Below are 12,626 nucleotides of genomic sequence, written 5' to 3' on the forward strand. Positions count from 1 at the left end.
CTTCATTGTATCTGACTTTATTTTTTGTATACACATAGGGTTTTTTCCTTCTAAAAAAATTTGGGATACAACTTCTTGTAATAGATGAAAATATACCCTAAATCTAGCTCCGGGCTTGTCCTAGTCTCCCGCCCAAGCAAATTCTCTCCACTTTCTTTTTCTTTTTTTTTTTTCTTTTTTTTTTTTAATATACATAATTTTATTACAAGAATTTTTAAAAAAAAACACCAAAATGCAACATTCTAAAAAACCCAAAATTTACTATTGATACTAATTCCTACAAGTTTGCTGTGCTACAATACACAAGTCAAGAAATTAAGAAAACCATTAAATATTTAGAAACATTCAACATCAGAAGCTTTAAAATCTAACTGTATGTAGTAGCTCCTCAAAAAGCTACAACCTGCATTTTTAAAAAAGTTTTTTCTCTACAAAGAATCTTATCAGCTATACAAAAATCTGTACAGTTTTTATACTGAAGCTAATATTGAGCTGCACTTGAATTCAGATTCTTAGCAAAACAATTGCCTGAGCACACACACACACTCCACACATATCATTACAGGATAGCCATTTATTCTTCATCTTCCTCCTCTTCCTCATCATCTTCATCTTCTTCCTCCTCTTCCTCTTCCTCCTCATCCTCTGGTTCATTCTTCTTCTTTGAACCTGTTGGCCTGCCAGGGCCCTTCTTTCCAGCTTCACTTTTGCCCTTGGCGCGATATGCAGCAATATCCTTCTCATATTTCTCCTTTAGCTTTGCTGCTTTCTGTTCATACGGTTGTTTATCTTTGGCTGACTGTTCAGAATGGATAAACCAGGGTGTTCACTTTTGATCTTTGGGCGATGTTCAGAGCAAAACAGGAAGAAAGCAGACGGAGGCCTTTTAGGAGCATTGGGATCTTTTTTCTTTCCTTTCTTGTCACCTTTGGGAGGCACATAATTTTTCATCTCCCTGTCATACCGAGCTTTATCACTTTTTGCCATATCTTCAAATTTCGACTTCTCCTTTGCAGACATGGTCTTCCATCTCTCCGAAGATTTCTTGGAAAATTCGGCGAAATTGACAGAAGAGTCTGGATGTTTCTTCTTGTGCTCTTCCCGGCAGGTCTGCACGAAGAAGGCGTAGGAGGACATCTTGCCCCGCGGCTTGTTGGGGTCTCCTTTACCCATGGTGACAGGCGGCGTCTACCTGGTGGTAACTGTTCTGAGAGTCCCACGAAGAGGCCGGATCCAACAGAGACGCTTCCTTCCCAGGGCTCCGGCGTGAACTGGTTTATCGCTAATGCAATCCTCAGCCTCTTGTTTGGCCTCCACTTTCTTTTTCTTTATTCTCCCAATTAAGTTACCGTATCAATTCCTTTTTTAGAAAATAGAAAAAAAATTTTTTCATCTTTATAGACATATTCCATCCCTTCACTGTGTTTACCCTTATATATGTTTTTCATTCTTTAAAATTTGGAGAGTTAGTTTCTTCTAAGAGACCAAAATACTCTCAAAATAATTGGGTGACCCTGTTCTAGTCACCAGTCTAATATACATATTTTTTTCTTTTTTATATTTTTTCTTTGTTTTATTGTTTTTATTTTTTTTTCTGAACTTCTTTTTGTCCCCTTTCTCCCCCCAGTGATTTGGGGTCTCTTCTGATTTGGTTAAAGCACATTTTCCTGGGGCCTTTGCCACCCTTTTAGTATTTTATTTGCTCCTTCATATATTCTTATCTGGACAAAATGACAAGGCGGGAAAACTCACCACAAAAAAAAGAACATGAGGCAGTACCAAAGGCTAGGGACCTAATCAATATGGACATTGATAATATATCAGATCTAGAGTTCAGAATGATGATTCTCAAGGTTCTAGCCAGTCTTGGAAAAGGCATGGAAGAACTTAGAGAAACCCTCTCTGGAGATAAAAAAGCCCGTTCTAGAGAAATAAAGGAACTAAAATCTAACCAAGTTAAAATCTAAAAAGCTATTAATGAGGTGCAATCAAAAATGGAGGCCCTTACTGCTAGGATAAATGAGGCAGAAGAAAAAATTACTGATTTAGAAGACCAAATGACAGAGAATAAAGAAGATGAGCAAAAGAGAGAAAAACAGCTACTGGACCACGAGGGGAGAATGCGAGAGATAAGTGACACCATAAGATGAAACAACATTAAAATATTTGTGATTCCACGGGCACCTGGGTGGCTAAGTGGGTTAAGCCACTGCCTTCGGCTCAGATCATGATCCCAGGGTCCTGGGATCGAGTCCCGCATTGGGATCTCTGCTCAGCGGGGAACCTGCTTCCTCCTCTCTCTCTCTGCCTGCCTCTCTGCCTACTTGTGATCTCTCTCTGTCAAATAAATAAATTCTTTTAAAAAAAATTTGTGATTCCAGAAGAAGAAGAAAGAAAGAGGGGAGCAGAAAGTATATTGGAGAAAATTATTGTAGAGGATTTCCCTAATATGGCAAAGAGAACAAGCATCAAGAGATCCCCCCTCAAAATCAATAAGAATAGGTCCACACCCCATCACCTAAGAGTAAAATTTACAAGTCTTAACAACAGAGAGAAAATCCTGAAAGCAGCCCAGAAAAAAGAAGTCTGTAACATACAATGGTAAAAATATTAAATTGGCAGTGGACTTATCCACAGAGACCTGGCAGGCCAGAAAGAACTTCAGAGCACTAAACGAGAAAAACATGCAGCCAAGAATTCTATATCCAGCTAGGCTATCATTGAAAAGACAAGGAGAGATAAAAATCTTCCAGGACAAACAAAAACTAAAACAATTTGCAAACACCTAACCAGCTCTACAAGAAATATTGAAAGGGGTCCTCTAAGCAAAGAGAGACCCTAAAAGTACTAGATCAGAAAGGAACAGAGTCAATACACAGTAACAGTCACCTTACAGGCAATACAATGGCACAAAATTCGTTTCTCTCAATAGTTACCCTGAATCTAAATGGGCTAAATGCCCCAATCAAAAGACACAGGGTATCAGAATGGATTTTTTTTTTAAAAAACCATCAATATGCTGCCTACAAGAAACTCATTTTAGCCCCGAAGACCTCTCCAGATTTAAACTGAGGGGGTAGAAAGCAAATTACCATGCTAATGAACATCAGAAGAAAGCTGGGGTGGCAATCCTTATATCAGATCAATTAGATTTTAAGCCAAAGACTATAATAAGAGATGAGGGAGGACACTATATCATACTCAAAGGGTCTTTCCAACAAGAAGATCTAACAATTTTCAAGATCTATGCCCCTAACATGGGAGCAGCCAACTATATAAACCAATTAATAACAAAATCAAAGAAACACATCAACAATAATACAATAATAGTAGGGGACTTTAACACTCCCCTCACTGAATTGGACAGACCAATCCAAGCAAAAGATCAAAAAGGAAATAAAGGCCTTAAATGACATACTGGACCAGATGGACATCACAGATCTATTCAGAACATTCCATCCCAAAGCAACAGAATACACATTCTTCTCTAGCGCACATGGAATATTCTCCAGAATGGATCACATCCTGGGTCATAAATCAGGTATCAACCAGTATCAAAAGATTGGGATCCTTCCCTGCATATTTTCAGACCACAATGCTCTGAAGCTAGAACTCAATCACAATTTGGAAAGAACCCAATACATGGAGGCTAAACAGCACCCTCCTTAAGAATGAATGGGCCAACCAGGAAAATAAAGAAAAATTGAAAAAATTCATGTAAAGAAATGATAATGAAAATGCAACAGTTCAAAATCTGTGGGACAAAGCAAAGGCAGTCCTGAGAGGAAAATATATAACAGTACAAGCCTTTCTCAAGAAACAAGAAAGGTCTCAAATACACAACCTAACCCTACATCTAAAGGAGCTGGAGAAAGAAAAACAAAGAAAGCCTAAAGCCAGCAGGAGAAGAGAAATCATAAAGAGCAGAGCAGAAATCAATGAAAAAGAAACCAAAAAAATAAAATAAAATAAAACAATAGAACAAATCAATGAAACTGGTTCGTTATAAGGAGCTGGAATTAATAAGGAGCTAAGAATTAATAAGATTGATAAACCCCTGGCCAGACATATCAAAAATAAAAGAGAAAGGACCCAAATAAATAAAATCATGAATGAAAGAGGAGAGATCACAACCAACACCAAAGAAATACAAACAATTATAAGAACATACTATGAGCAACTCTACGCCAACAAATTTGAAAATCTGGAAGAAATGGATGCATTTCTAGAGACATATAAACTACCACAACTGAACCAGGAAGAGATAGAAAACCTGTACAGACCCATAACCAGTAAGGAGATTGAAACAGTCATCAAAAATCTCCAAACAAACAAAAGCCCAGGGCCAGGTGGCTTCCCAGGGGAATTCTACCAAACATTTAAAGAAGAATTAATTCCTATTCTCCTGAAACTGTTCCAAAACATAGAAATGGAAGGAAAACTTCCAAACTCATTTTATGAGGCCAGCATCACCTTGATCTCAAAACCAGACAAGGATCCCCCATCAAAAAAGAGAATTACAGACCAATATCCTTGATGAACACAGATGCGAAAATTCTCACCAAAATACTAGCCAATAGGATCCAACAGTACATCAAAAGGATTATTCACCATGACCAAGTGGGATTTCTTCCAAGGCTGCAAGCTTGGTTCAACATCCACAAATCAATCAATGTGATACAATACATTAATAAAAGAAAGAATAAGAACCATATGATACTCTCAATAGATGCTGAAAAAAAGCATTTGACAAAGTACAGCATCCCTTCCTGATCAAAACTCTTCAAAGTGCAGGGATAGAGGGCACATACCTCAATATTATCAAAGCCATCTATGAAAAACCTACAACAAATATCAGTCTCAATGGAGAAAAACTGAAAGCTTTTCTGCTAAGGTCAGGAACATGGCAGAGATGTCTATTATCACCACTACTATTCAACATAGTACTAGAAGCCCTAGCCTCAGCCATCAGACAACAAAAAGAAATTAAAGGCATCCAAATCGGCAAAGAAGTCAAACTACCACTCTTTGCAGATGATATGATACTATATGTGGAAAACCCAAAATACTCCACTGCAAAACTGCTAGAACTTGTACAGGAATTCATTAAAGTGTCAGGGTATAAAATCAATCCACAGAAATCAGTTGCATTTCTCCACTACAACAACAAGACAGAAGAAAGAGAAATTAAGGAGTCAAACCCATTTACGATTACACCCAAAATCATAAGATACCTAGGAATAAATCTAACAAAAGGGGCAAAAAATCTATACTCAGAAAACTATAAAGTACTCATGAAAGAAATTGAGGAAGACACAAAGAAATGGAAAAATGTTCCATGCTCCTGGATTGGAAAAGCAAATATTGTGAAAATGTCTATGCTACCTAAAGCAATCTACACATTTAACGCAATCCCTATCAAAATCCCACCCGTTTTTTTATTTCAAAGAAATGGAACAAATAATCCTAAAATTTATATGGAACCACAAAAGACCTCGAATAGCCAAAGGAATATTGAAAAAGAAAGCCAAAGTTGGTGGCATCACAATTCCGGACTTCAAGCTCTATTACAAAGCTGTCATCATCAAAACAGTATGGTACTGGCACTGAAACAGACACATAGATCAATGGAACAGAATAGAGAGCCCAGAAATAGACCCTCAACTCTATGGTCAACTAATCTTTGACAAAGCAGGAAAGAATGTCCAATGGAAAAAAGACAGCCTCTTCAATAAATGGTGTTGGGAAAATTGGACAGCCACGTACAGAAAAATGAAATTGGACAATTTTCTTACACCACACATGAAGATAAACTCAAAAAGGATGAAGGACCTCAATGTGACAAAGGAACCCATCAAAATCCTTGAGGAGAACACAGGCAGCAACCTCTTTGACCTCAGCCGCAGCAACGTCTTCCTAGGAACATCGCCAAAGGCAAGGGAAGCAAGGGCAAAAATGAACTATTGGGATTTCATCAAGATCAAAAGCTTTGGGGTTTTTTTGTTGTTGTTGTTCTTTTTTAAAGATTTTATTCATTTATTTTGACAGAGAGAAAGATCACAAGTAGACAGAGAGGCAGGCAGAGAGAGAGGGGAAGCATGCTTCTTGCTGAGCAGAGAGCCTGATGCGGGGCTCGATCCTAGGACCCCGAGATCACGACCTGAGCCGAAGGCAGAGGCTTTAACCCACCGAGCCACCCAGGCGCCCCAAGATCAAAAGCTTTTGCACAGCAAAGTAAACAGTTAACAAAACCAAAAGACAACTGACAGAATGGGAGAAGATATTTGCAAATGACGTTATCAGATAAAGGGCTAGTGTCCAAAATCTATAAAGAACTTACCAAACTCAACACCCAAAGAACAAATAATCCAATCAAGAAATGGGCAGAGGACATAAACAGACATTTTGACCGCATGACCAACATTAACATAGACAGTGACAAGTGTTCCTCTGCTGTACAGTGATGACAGAGCACATTACCTCTGTGACTGCTTCCCTGAAAACCACAACCCCAGTCTAACCATAAGAAAAACAAGTAAATCTCAATGCAGGTCTATGAACAAAATGCCTGACCAGCTGTCCTCAACACAGTCATGGTCACTGAAACAAGACAAGTCTGAGGGACTGTCCCAGCCAAAGGAGAGCCTAAAGAAACGTGATGACCACATGTTGTGTGGTATCCTATATGGGATCCTGGAGCCAGGAAAGGTAGAACAGTGGGAACCTGAATAATGTATGGACTTGAGTGAATAATATATCAACATGTGTTCATTGTGACAATTCTGAGGAAAAATAGAGAGTAGAAGTTAAAGGTCAAATAAGAGAATCCTATTTCATTGAACAGGAAGCCTAGAGGAAATGGGTAAATTTCCTAATAAAAGTGCACATTAAGAAAAATAGACCTTATTCTGAAAATAAATAAATTGGAAAGAAAAATAGACCTTAAAATAAGGAGAAAACAAGCAGACCAATTAACTGTCCAGGGACCTCTCCCTCCTCCTGGTTCTCCCCTCACTGTTCTCCAGTTTTCCTCTCTGGGGACAGAGAAGGAACAGGGACAGAGCTGTTATGGAGCTCTCCTGAGACCTGACCCCACTGTCTTATCTCCCCCCGAGCCATGGCCCACCCAGTGAGGACACCATGCATGGGAAGTTTCAGGGACTATCAACCCTGATGTGTCAGCTAGCACTTGGGATGGCAAGGGACTGGACATACTTACTGAAGTAAAATAAGCTAATATTTTTAATGGTTGAAATAAATTAATACTTGCAAGAGGCAAGAGTTGGTTTGGCCTTGGCAGGCCCAGGGGCTCACGCTTTCACAGTGTGACTTGGACCCTCTCTAACCCTCCATCCTGCTAAGGGCTCTGGGGAGTTCCCATTCACAGGAATATGACCAGGCAGAGTCTCTCTCACTGTATCTGCGGCCTCCAGCAACTCCAGGCTGACAACCACTCACCATCCATTCTACTGGGAAGCGTTTCTCTTTCCCTTGGTTCCATGAAAAGTCTTGGCTTTTAAGTGTCTTTGGCCTGGCTTGGGTCACTCTCATCCTTGAAGCCATCAGAGCACCCAGAGGACAGAGCGTGGAGTTGGGTAGACTTGGATCATACGTCCATCTTCAAGGTGGGTGGAATGGGGTGTCTGCCCTCTGGAACTGTTTGGATGGGAGGCAGGTGAGATGTGGTTCCCAAAGAAAGCTGAGATGCTGGACTTGGACGTGAGAACAGATGCTGGGCTGGAAAAGCAACAGCACAGACTACACGGCTGAGGCATCAGAAGCCCAAGGAAGGAAGGGATGCACTTAGGGTCAGAGGCTGCAGCTGCCCATCTGGTACTCTTCCTGTCCTCCCACTATGGCAAGACACTCTTCCAACTGCTGAAAAAGCAGCTTTGCTGTTGGTGGGAAACTCAAGGCTCCTGCCCGGGGCATAGGGTCCTCGCATCTCAGAGACTGGAAGGCACACAGTCCTGATTCATGTCCCTGGGAGGAGGGAGCACAGGAGTCACACCTGCCCCCACCCCACATTAATCACCCAACCCCAGAGAACACACTAGCTCATTTTCCAGTCTCTTGTCTCTCCTTTACAGAGTAGAGACCAGATGTGAGGATGGTAAGGAAATTATTGCTCAGTGAAACCACGGGAGACTCAAGATTATTCCACAGCTCAAAAATCCATTCTTGGCAGGCCTTCTAGGGTCATGCGTGTAGCTGTCCGAGACCATGCAGCCTCAGCCAGAAACTGCCCACTCGGAGACACGGATTCTCCTATATCCTTAATTTGTAACAATCACGCATGTCAAATATTTACATTATAACCAGAGGCCAAAGGACTGCAGGGCCAGTGTGCAGTGTGGCTGTTGTGGCCACCAGCCACATTCAAAGTCTGGAGGGTTATTACTCTCTTGGAATGCTGGGAGGCCACAAAGAAAGAGTTGCTTGTCTCAACCACACAGACACTGGGAACAGAAACATCCCCAGGGGCTTCCTACACTGCCCATGGACCTGTTAAGTTACCAGGAGCACAGTCAGCTCAGTAATGGGCTGGACATTGTCAAGACCCAGGCTGGCCTGAGCTGGAGGACCACAGATGCTTGTCTGGAAGGTTGGAAGCTAAGAATTGTCCTGTCTGAGACCCGACTATCTACTGCTGATCACTCAGATAGGACCAAGGATCCAGCCAGTGCCAGGAGGGCCCCACCAGCCCAAAAGAAGGCTCCACATGGGGGCAGGTAGACCACTGCACTCAGTCCTGCATAAACACACACACCTACTAAGGTGGGTCAGGTCTGGGCTGGAACCTGGAGCTGCCCAGGCAAAGTGGGGCCAGTAGTGCTGTTCCCAGGGAGTACCTGCATGAACTCTGAGGCCCTCCACACCCTTGGCCGAGGTTGAGTTAGGTCTGAAACCGGCAATGACCAGAGCAGATGTTTATTTCATTCTTTTTCCCTAGAGCCTAGGATGGGGAGACAAGGGAGTAGAAAACCCGTGGTCCAGCTCAAACCCCTGCTTCATGTGTGACTCTGGGTAAGTCCTGTGCATCCTGCAGAGATGAAGAAGAGGGAGAGGGAAGAGGACCAGTTAGGCTTAAACCTAACCCTCATTTTCTGCCCTAGCTCCCTTACCGCTAGCCCTAGACCACAACCTGGACCCTGTTGATCCTTACCTTCATCTCACCATAGTAAACATACTGCAGGAGTTTTATGTGCTTTACTGTGCTGTGACCACCATGCAATACATGTAAAACAGAAATTGAATAGACAGGTGTAATAGTTGTTCTTGTGAGTGCTACTTACTTACAGATTTTGAAACTGTGGTATTTTAAAAAATGTGTGTGTTGTGATGGAAAATAAAATTAAATTTAAAATTTTATCTAAAAAAGAGAAGTGTTGGTGACTCAGTGGGTTAAGCCTCTGCCTTCGGCTCAGGTCATGATCCCAGGGTCCTGGGATCGAGTCCCGCATCGGGCTCTCTGCTCGGCAGGGAGCCTGCTTCCTCCTCTCTCTCTCTCTCTGCCTGCCTCTCTGCCTACTTGTGATTGCTCTCTGTCAAATAAATAAATAAAATCTTTTTTAAAAAGTAATAAAAAATAATAATAAAATAAAATCTCTTGCTATTGTAAAATCTGTGGGTAAAAAAAAATTAGCATACTTCATTTCTTGCCTGTGAAGTATAACTATGGGTTAAATCTTGAAAATTAGAATTTCTGGGTCGGAAAGTATGTAGAAGTTACATCATCATGGTTATTCTCAAAATGATTTTCACAGAGATTGTACCAATATATCCCTTCTCCCAGTCTTTCAGGACAACGGCTGTTTACTCAGACCCCTGAGAGTGTGTCTTCTCCCAAATAATTTGAAATTTACTTTCCTTAATGAATATGTCACTGTATATGGTGGACCGGAATTCATCAGAATCTCCAGAAAAACAGAAACACGTATAGTGGTTATACACACAGTATGTATGTATGTATGTGTTTGTTGATTGACTGATCTATTCACTCACTCACTCATTCATTCTGCTGTGAGAGTATCTGGAGGTTAAGCTCATGCAACAGCCAGGAAGGCGCAGGTTGCTGATGCCGGCGCCCATCCACCCAGCATCTCCGCTTTGCACCAATGTGAGGAGGTGCTGCACCCTGATTCACAATGGGGGTCACAGGGGCAAAGAGGGCAGCTCTCTGGAGGGAAGAGCAGCGTCCAGGGTCACCAGGGCAGCCATGTACCTGCACCGGCTCAGCCCCACCACGAGGACCCCCAGCAGGAAGGCATGGGTTGGGGGGGATTGGGAGGAAGCAGACCCTTCCCCCCCCCCCCGGGCATCCACCTTGGTACAAGCCTTGCTGGTCTGTGGAGGTCCTGGGGAGCGGTGACTCAAGCAGCCCCTCATCGCGCCCCACTGCCCGCATCCCCACACCCTTCTCCTGGATCCACCCACACTGGTACACCCACCGGCTCATTTATGGATTCCAAAAACCAAGAGCAGCTACTGTGGGTCAGGCAGAGTTGGGAACAGGAAGACCAGATAGCTAATAAAAATATGCAATTAGGGGCGCCTGGGTGGCTCAGTGGGTTAAAGCCTCTGCCTTCGGCTCAGGTCATGATCCCAGCGTCCTGGGATCGAACCCCTCATTGGGCTCTCTGCTCTGCAGAGAGCCTGCTTCCTCCTCTCTCTGCCTGCCTCCCTGCCTGCTTGTGATCTCTCTCTCTGTCAAATAAATAAATTAAATCTTTTAAATATATATATATATAACTATATACCACTGTCCTAACTCATTTGAACCTCACAATGACCCAGAGGTGGGAATTATTCCCACTTTACAGGTGAGGAAAATGAGGCATAAGGATTAAGCGGCCTGCCCAAACACCTTACAGAGTGTGTCAGACCTAGGATTTGAGCTCAGATTCTTAACCATCACTCTGGGCTTTCATTCTAAATCACACCCCGTTTCACCCTTCGCTGTTTCACCTTCTCTCCACCTTGGTTCCCGCCAGGCATAGCACCTGTGTTTTGTTTTCTTTTGTTTTAAAGATTTTATGTATTTAAGAGAGAGAACTCTTGGCAGATGGAGAGGGAGAAGCATGCTTCCTGCTCAGTAGGGAGCCTGATGTAGGGCTTGATCCCAGAACCCTGGGGTCATGACCTGAACAAAAGGCAGACTCTTAACCAGCTGAGCCAAGGCACCCTTGTGTTCTTTTGTATTGAACGCACTTTTCTCTTATTTCCAGTCGCCTCCCAGCCCCATCCTTGGTTCCCTGGAAGACTGACCTTCCAGGCCAGGCAGAAGGCAACAGTGAACCACAGGCCAGAAACACCACAGCATGGAGATGACAGCCAAGCTGAGGTTGTCTGGTGACTGTGGAGGTACTAATGTGGGAAACAAAAGCAAAAGAAATGCGGGTTAAATGAAATCTTCCTACAGCTTGCAGCCCACAGAGGGATACTTGAAAAATGCAAAGTGTGACCTTCCTCAAGGAACTCAGGGCTGCCTTGGTGCCTGCAGGGTTATGATTGACTGAAGACTAGGAGTAATGTTTTTTCGGCCCCGGCTAGCCCCTCAAGGTCCTGAGAGCCTTGCTTCTAGATTCCTTGGAGACTTGCACTATCCCTCGCCCCTACTAATTAAAAAGTTTAACCAGTCATTCCTCACAATCCCAGTCTGGCTCATTCTGCCCACAGGTCCTGTGGGCAGGCAGAGCTGCTGCTGCCCAGGGCCTGTGAGGAGTGTCTGGTTATAAACACAAGAGTTGGGTAGGTGAGGACAAAGGGGGTGATGTTAGTCTCTAAGGAATTTTGGAAACAAGGTCTGCAGGACCTTGAGGGGCTGGCTATTGTTGGGAGAAAGGTTATTTATTACTAGTAATAAAAATCTTCTTGGGAGACCTTTCAGATGTGTATCAATGGGCCATATGCTTGGGAATGATTCTCGACACTATCTTGGAGCTCTAGAGATAAAGCTTCACATTTCTCCTATCAAGTGTCCTTGTTAGTGAAATTTGGGTTTAGAAGAAATTTAACTTTATTTAGGGCTTGAGGACCTGAGTTATTTGCTTCTGGAAATTGTGCTATTGATAAGGTAACTTCTTTGTTGTAAATCTCAAGGACATTTGCAAACCAAGGGAGACTCCTGCCTTGCAGGACTGTGATCCCTTCAAGTTAACTATTTGTTTTCCTTCTAGGATAGTCAGGGGTACCTGAGGAATGTGACACATATTACTGAGGGGAGTGGGTGGAGAGGGGGTGCAAGGCACCAGCCCCTGCTCCCTCCTCAGCCAGCCTCCTGCTCCCTCATCATCAAGGCCACAAGCTTCCTGGTCAGTTCTCCATAAAAGACTCCCACCAGAATCCCTCACGGGCAGCCCATTCAGGACCCCTCTCATTCTGGAGAGCTTTTTCCCCCTTTCCATTCTCATCTCCACTTAACAAGTGTCACTTTGCTTCACCCTTTTCTTTCAGTGAGATTCATTCTTGGACTCCATGGGACAAGACCCCCACACCCCTGTAATAGCAAGAGAGAGGAGAGAAGGCTGTCCCCATCCCAGTCTGAGCCGCTGTCACTGGACGACGTACCCCTAAGGTCAGGAACCCCCTGAAACCTCCAAGTTAGGGCTCACAGAGGGAAGACA

General features: G+C 43.1%; 1 protein-coding gene across 1 annotated transcript; it reads right to left on the bottom strand.

Annotated features, from left to right (window-relative positions):
• Nucleotides 1-243: 243 nt before the first annotated feature.
• Nucleotides 244-7,973, bottom strand: LOC122911107 (high mobility group protein B2-like). Its single transcript, XM_044255496.1, is given in 3 exon segments — nucleotides 244-807; nucleotides 810-1,360; nucleotides 7,459-7,973. Coding segments are annotated over 2 exon segments (597 nt in total). The 5' UTR covers nucleotides 1,174-1,360; nucleotides 7,459-7,973; the 3' UTR covers nucleotides 244-574.
• Nucleotides 7,974-12,626: the final 4,653 nt, after the last annotated feature.

The sequence above is a fragment of the Neovison vison genome, chromosome 7 (assembly GCF_020171115.1).
Source record: "Neovison vison isolate M4711 chromosome 7, ASM_NN_V1, whole genome shotgun sequence".
Lineage (NCBI taxonomy): Eukaryota > Metazoa > Chordata > Mammalia > Carnivora > Mustelidae > Neogale > Neogale vison.